At 36.2% G+C, this 7546-nt stretch overlaps 1 protein-coding gene across 1 annotated transcript; it reads left to right on the top strand.

The window, feature by feature from the left end:
- Window positions 1–1200: 1200 nt before the first annotated feature.
- On the top strand, window positions 1201–6057 carry LOC129036239 (coxsackievirus and adenovirus receptor-like). The gene is made up of 2 exons (XM_054487138.1): window positions 1201–1293; window positions 4960–6057. Exons 1-2 carry the CDS (start codon window positions 1201–1203, stop codon window positions 6055–6057), a joined length of 1191 nt encoding a protein of 396 aa, XP_054343113.1.
- Window positions 6058–7546: the final 1489 nt, after the last annotated feature.

The following is a 7546-nucleotide window of genomic DNA, read 5'->3' as shown; positions in this document are numbered from 1 at the left end:
TTACTCAGACAACATTTTCAGTAGCAATGTCCTAATCAATTAATTGGTCTCACCGTCATTAGAATCTTAGTGAACTTCTGAGGTCAGGCAAACTTATCCATGGTTAATAAAACAACATGCATATCTTATATCATAATAAGCAAGAAATAAACACAAAATCAGGATTTCATCAGGAAAAGAATAAATTTGGCTGATATAAAGCACAGGACAATTTCTCTAGTAATTTAAAAGGAGTGTTTACATGAAAAGTTTTCTCACTTCTATACCTCAGAATGAATTTCAAAACTTTCTATAAAGTGAATGCAGTGTTGTCAGTTTTGAGTCAAGGCTTAAATTCACTCAAGATTGTGAATTTAAGATTCACTGCATTCACTTTATAGAAAGTGGATTTAAATTCATTCAAATCTTCAGTTATAAAATGTATTCAAACCAAGGTGTAGTTCTTCCAATCTGCTTCACTAACTTCACTCTCATGAGAAATGGAAAAAAAAAATAGTGAAAACCTAATCATTAGCTCACTTGACAGTTAATTTTATGTGGCAACTTGACTGGGCCACCAGATGCTCAGATATCTGATTCAACATTATTTCTGGATGTGTCTGTAAAGATGTTTCCGGAAAAGATTCGCATTTTAATTGATGGACTGAGTAAAGTAGATAGCCACTCCCCAGTGTGGGTGGCATCGTTTAATCTGCCGAGGGCCTAAATCGAACAAAAAGGCAGAGAAAAGTTGTATTTGCCCTCCCTCTGCGTTATTGCTTGAGCAGGACCATCAGTCTTCTGTCCTCAGGGCCCCTGATTCTCAGGTTTTCAGACTCAGACTTGGAATCTACACCATTGGCTCTCCAGCTCTCAGGCCTTCAGGCTACAACACTGGCCTTCCTGGGTCTCCAGCTTGCAGACACCAGATCATGGGACTTACCGGGCTCCATAATTGTGTGCCTATACTTTATCATAAATCTCTTTCTAGATTATATATATATATAACATAGAATATATATATACCAATACCATATACACATACACGCACACACTGATTATCTGGAGAACCCTGACTAATATACCAGAAGAGTTTTTAAATGTTGACATTTGTTGTTGATAAGGAGAAAGTAGAGAGTAAAGTGGAACTTAAATTAACAGAGTAAATTACAGATGAAGTAGACTGTAGTTTTCCAGAAACCTGAAGCCTTTGGAGATAGAATGGAAAGAGACAAGATATTCCTCCGAGTAACGCAAAGCATGATTTTGGAGGAAAATACTCATTTATTTACAGTGGCTTTACGTCACAGATTGGTAGGTAGTGGCTTCTACAAATTAAATAATTACAGGAAAATCTCTCCCTTAAACTTTGTGTTTTAGAAACAAATATTTTAAATAGTGGCCATGTTTAACCTGGGGGTTAATATGCAAGCTAAAATCATGGTAGGACCTCACTAATAAATGCATAACCTAAAATGCAGAGAACTGAGTTGCTCATACTCCCAAGTTTATAACACAGTCATTAATTATTCATATAAGCCTCCTCTTTTGCTTCTATTTTTCTTCCTTTTGCCTCAATCTGCACTGCCAATCTCTTCCTAGACCTGTAGGAAATAACTCTATTGTGTTTCGCATTTTTCCTGGATATGTAGATATATTTCAAATACGGTACTATTTTGTTGTGTGTTTATGTTTTAAATTTGCCCAAGTAAATGATGTTATAGAACTTGTTACCTTACTTTTTCCTCTGAACATTATGTTTGAAAGATTCATCCACATAACTCTATTTCTAATAGAGATAGAGTTTTGTTTCCTCTGTGAGCATCCCCAATATTTTTCACCCATCTGGTTCCCTAGATACAGTTGCATAGGTTGTCTACAATGCCCTGTTGTACAAATAATGCTTAATCAAATACACATGCCTCCTTAAGGACCGGAACACAAATTCCACAGGATGAGCAGGAGACCTGTGTATACTAAACTAAACTAAAATAACTAAACTAAATATCTCCAGATTACTCTCCAAATGAGCCCTTTGAGTCTGTAGTCTCTGCTTCACATGTTTCTGTATTGGTTCCCTATTTTTTTCTAAGGTTTTGTGGGCTTGGGGGGATTTTTTGTATTCTAGTTATCAATCTCTTCTCAGTTTTTGACTTCTCAGATAATTCCTCCTTACCAGGCATGCTTGCTCAGGCCTCTGATCCCAGCACTTTGGGAAGCCAAGGCAAAGGTAGGAGAATTTCTTGAGGCCAAAAGTTCAAGGCCAGCCTCAGCAACAAAGTGAGACCCTGTCTCTATTTTTTAAATAAGAATAATTTCTCTCAATCTGTTCCTTGTTGGTTGACTTTATTAATGGTGCCCTTTATTAAACAGAAATGTATAATTTTTTTATGTGGTCAAGTTCATTTTTTTTTTAGTTTTTTTTGTTTTGGTTCATTGCAACCTTTGCCTCCCAGGTTCAAGTGATTCTCCTGCTTCAGCCTCCCAAGTAGCTAGGAAGCTAATTTTTGTATGTTTAGTAGAGACGGAGTTTCGCCACATTGGCCAAGCTGGTCTCAAACTCGAGACATCAGGTGATCCACCCACCTCAGTCGCCCAGAGTGCTGGGATTACAGGTGTGAGCCACCGCGCCCAGACAAGTTCATTGTTTTTTATCTTATGACATACCTTTGGGATTTTATATACTAAGTCTTCCACAATTCAAAATTACAAAGGTGTTTTCTGATTTTTCTTCACGTCATAGTTTTACCTTTCATAGGTAAGCCTGTAGTAAATTTAAATTATAAATTTGAAAACTAACTTTTTTTTCTGTGTAGTGGCCAGTTTTTCCAATTATCAGTTGATTAAAAAACAGTCCTCTTCCATTAGGCCCCCTTCTATCAAATACCAGGTTCCCATGTAAGCATGGGCTTGTTTTAGAGCATTTAATTCTGTTACATTTCTATGGCCTTGTAGTAGCCTTCAGTTTCTGAATTGACTGACATTTTTCTGAGATAAATCCAACTACATCATAATTATATTTGCTTTCTGGATTCAGCTTGCTAACATTTGGGTAAAAATTTTTACATCTATATTCGTAAGTGAGAGCCATACAAAAGCAGTCTTTCTTGAACTATTGGGAGCAGTTATGATCCCCCTAATTTTTCCCAGGCTATAGAATACAGACTTTGTAGCAGGAACAGATTCCTTGATTTCAGGGGGAAAGTAGGCCATTATCTGACCATAGAAGATGAATCAGGATTGGTTTAATCCCAGTCATAGGAAATCCACACTCTTCTGCCGGTGATTCCTCTGGGAATCTGCATGTGACCTAGTTCTGGCCAAGGACATGTGTTCTGGAACTTCCCTTCCTTAATATATAAATAACCACACTTGGGAGAAGCCCTACCCCAGCCTCTTCCTTTCCTAGAAACTCTAGTTTGAGATTGTGAAGCTCTAAGTCACAAGACGCCGTATCAACCATTATGATAAAAAGGCAAAAATAAAAAAGATGGAGAAAAAATGGTTAAAAAGAAACTAGGTTTCTGATAGTATCATTAAACAAGTAAATCAATTCTATCAACTTTAAGCACTATAGTTTTTATGTGTAAGAAAAGTAATCACTATTTGTTTAAGCATGGCTAAGTTTTTTTGTGATTTGAAGCTGAATTCATCCTAAATTATACACTTTTGTCTTATAGTAGGTTTCCCCAGAAACAGACCCTAAGGTAAACATTCAAGAGTAAAAATCCTATGTAAATATTAACAAAGTGCAAAGATATATGAAACAGATAATATATCAAGATCTAATTGGGTTTCTTCTAGTAATATAAGGCTGATTTAACATTTGAAAATCAATGTAATTCACTCCATCAAAGATTAAATTAGAAAAATCATATAATCATCTCAGTAGATGCAAGAAAATGATTCTATTAAATTAATCCTTTATTCATGATAAAAATTGCTATCATGCTAGAAATATATGGTAACAGCTTATTGTGTAAAAGTATCTGTGAATCCTATTGCAAACATCATGCTGAATGGTAAAATATTGAAAGCTTTACCTCTGAGAATGAAGAAAAAATATGGATATCTGCTTTCACCACTTCTCATCATCAGAGTCCTAGCTATTGCAATAAGGCAAGGCAAGACAAAAATAAGAAAAAGATTGGAGGAAACACTAAAATGATCATTTTTTCCAGATAACATAATATTTAGGTCTGTAAAAAAGTCCCAAAGTATCTACAAATTAATATTACAATTGATACATGAATTCAGAGCAATTACAATATCCCAAATCTGTTTTATGTCTATATACTAGCAACAAACAAAAGTTAAATTTAAAGAAATTTTATAATAACATTAAAAAAACTAACAGCTTGGAAAAAATCTGACAAAATTTAAAAGTCTACAAAATATTACTTAGAGAAATACAGACGCCCTAAGTAAATAATGAGATGTAACACGTTCATGAGTTATGAATCAATATGCAAAGATGTTCATTTTCATAGTTGATCTATAGAGTCAATGAAATTCCAAACACAATCCCAGAAAGCATGTTTGTGGAAACTCGCTAATTTAAATGATATACAGAAATAAAAATGATTGTTATAGCTAAGACCTCTTGAAGAAAAACACACTGGATCACAGACACACCCAGAATAATCAGAGAGAAAAACATATTGGGAAACTTCCACTAATGGATATAAGACTACATTAATCAAGGCAGTGATGTATTGGTGTAAAAATAGACAAACCAATGTAACAGAATAGAGTCCAGAGCAAGACGGTAGAATAGGAAGCCCCAGACCCTCCTTTCCCCCGAGGGAGACACTGACTCAACAAGAGTACACAGACAATACCCCTTTGTGAGAAATACAGAAAAAAGTTAAGAGGTTACTGCACCGGAGGAGAGCATGAAACCAACCACAGTGAAACCAGCAGGGAAATCTGTGGCACTGACTCACCATTCCAGAACTCCAACAGATCAATAAGTAAAAGACAAATGGAGCCACCGCCCACGGCACGGCAGCCACCGTGGCCCTCCTGCTGCGCTTCGTGCTCCTGTGCGGAGTAGCGGATTTTGCCAGAAGTTTGAGTATCACTACTCCTGAAGAGATGATTGAAAAAGCCAAAGGGGAAACTGCCTATCTGCCATGCAAATTTACGCTTAGTCCCGAAGACCAGGGACCGCTGGACATCGAGTGGCTGATATCACCAGCGGATAATCAGAACGTGGATCAAGTGATTATTTTATATTCTGGAGACAAAATTTATGACGACTACTATCCAGATCTGAAAGGCCGAGTACATTTTACGAGTAATGATCTCAAATCTGGTGATGCATCAATAAATGTAACGAATTTACAGCTGTCAGATATTGGCACATATCAGTGCAAAGTGAAAAAAGCTCCTGGTGTTGCAAATAAGAAGATTCATCTGGTAGGTCTTGTTAAGCCTTCAGGTGCAAGATGTTACGTTGATGGATCAGAAGAAATTGGAAGTGACTTTAAACTAAAATATGAACCAAAAGAAGGTTCACTTCCATTACAGTATGAGTGGCAAAAATTGTCTGACTCACAGAAAATGCCCACTTTGTGGTTAGCAGAAATGACTTCATCTGTTATATCTGTAAAAAATGCCTCTTCTGAGTACTCCGGGACATACAGCTGTACAGTCAGAAACAGAGTGGGCTCTGCTCAGTGCCTGTTGCGTCTAAACTTTGTCCCTCCTTCAAATAAAGCTGGACTAATTGCAGGAGCCATTATAGGAACTTTGCTTGCTCTGGCACTCATTGGTCTTATCATCTTTTGCTGTCGTAAAAAGCGCAGAGAAGAAAAATATGAAAAGGAAATTCATCACGATATCAGGGAAGATGTGCCATCTCCAAAGAGCCGTACGTCCACTGCCAGAAGCTACATCGGCAGTAATCATTCATCCCTGGGATCCATGTCTCCTTCCAACATGGAAGGATATTCCAAGACTCAGTATAACCAACTACCAAGTGAAGACTTTGAACGCACTCCTCAGAGTCCGACTCTCCCACCTGCTAAGGTAGCTGCCCCTAATCTAAGTCGAATGGGCGCGATTCCTGGATGATTCCAGCACAGAGCAAGGATGGGTCTATAGTATAGAGCTTCCATATGTCTCATCTGTGCTCTCCGTGTTCCTTTCCTTTTTTTGATATATCAAAACCTATTCTGGTCTAAATTTTGTTACTAGCCTCAAAATACATCAAAAAATAAGTTAATCAGGAACTGTACGGAATGTATTTTTAAAAATTTTTGTTTGGTTATATTGAAATAGTTACAGGCATTAAAGTTAGTAAAGACAAGTTTACCATCTGAAAAAGCTAGATTTTCTTTAAGAGGTTGATTATAAAGGTTTCTAAATTTATCAGTACCGAAGTAAGATGTAGCACTTTGAATATGAAATCATAGGTGAAGACATTGGTGAACTTACTTGCATACCAAGTTGATACTTGAATAACCATCTGAAAGTGGTACTTGATAATTTTTAACATTATTTTTAGGATGGGTATTTCATTTATTTATGGCCCACCAGTCTCCCCCAAATTAGTACAGAAATATCCATGACAAAATTACTTATGTATGTTTGTACTTGTTTTTACAGCTCCTTTGAAAACTCTGTTTGGAATATCTCTAAAAACATAGAAAACACTACAGTGGTTTAGAAATTACTAATTTTACTTCTAAGTCATTCATAAACCTTGTCTATGAAATGACTTCGTAAATATTTAGTTGATAGACTGCTACAGGTAATAGGGACTTAGCAAGCTCTTTTATATGCTAAAGGAGCATCTATAAGATTAAGTTAGAACATTTGCTGTCAGCCACATACTGAGATGACACTAGGTGCAATAGCAGGGATAGAGTTTGTTGGTGAGTAGTCTCATGCCTTGAGATCTGTGGTGGTCTTCAAAATGGTGGCCAGCCAGACCAAGGATGTAGTATCTCATAGTTCGCAGGTGATATTTTTCTTATTAGAAAAATATTATAACTCATTTATTGTTTGACAATTATAGATTGAAATTTCCTAATTTATTCTAAATTTTAAGTGGTTCTTCGGTCTCAGTGCTTTATGTTGTTGTTTTTGGATGGTGTTACATATTATATGTTCTAGAAACATGTAATCCTAAATTTACCCTCTTGAATATAATCCCTGGATGATATTTTTTATCATAAATGCAGAATAATCAAATACATTTTAAGCAAGTTAAGTGTCCTCCATCAATTCTGTATTCCAGACTTGGGAGGATGTACAGTGGCTGTTGTGTGATCAAACATGTCTCTGTGTAGTTCCAGCAAATCAAGCTGAGCTTTGAAAAAGTTTGAGTCTTAGTTTTGTAAGAGTGATTTATTCTTAAAAAAAAAAAAGAAAGAAAGAAAAAGAAAAAAAGATAAGAAAAAGGAGTAAAGGGACTACTCCTCCTTGCCAAATGTGCTAAATATCATTTTAGGAGAAGAAAGTGGATTTATTGTATTTCCCTTAAGATTGTGAGGGAGTGTGGATATAGTAGAATGAGCCAACAGTTTCTTTATAATAAACACGGTCTGCAATAAATTAT

The sequence above is a fragment of the Pongo pygmaeus genome, chromosome 4 (assembly GCF_028885625.2).
Source record: "Pongo pygmaeus isolate AG05252 chromosome 4, NHGRI_mPonPyg2-v2.0_pri, whole genome shotgun sequence".
Taxonomy (NCBI): Eukaryota; Metazoa; Chordata; class Mammalia; order Primates; family Hominidae; genus Pongo; species Pongo pygmaeus.
This window is presented reverse-complemented; position numbering and strand designations above follow the sequence as displayed.

What these genes read in the sequence shown, in the direction of transcription:
- LOC129036239 (XM_054487138.1), top strand. Translation starts at nt 1,201, where the DNA reads ATGGAAAGAGACAAGATATTCCTCCGAGTAACGCAAAGCATGATTTTG. An exon ending in TGGCTTTACGTCACAGATTG is followed by an intron (nt 1,294 to 4,959) that starts GTAGGTAGTGGC and finishes AATAAGTAAAAG; the next exon opens with ACAAATGGAGCCACCGCCCA.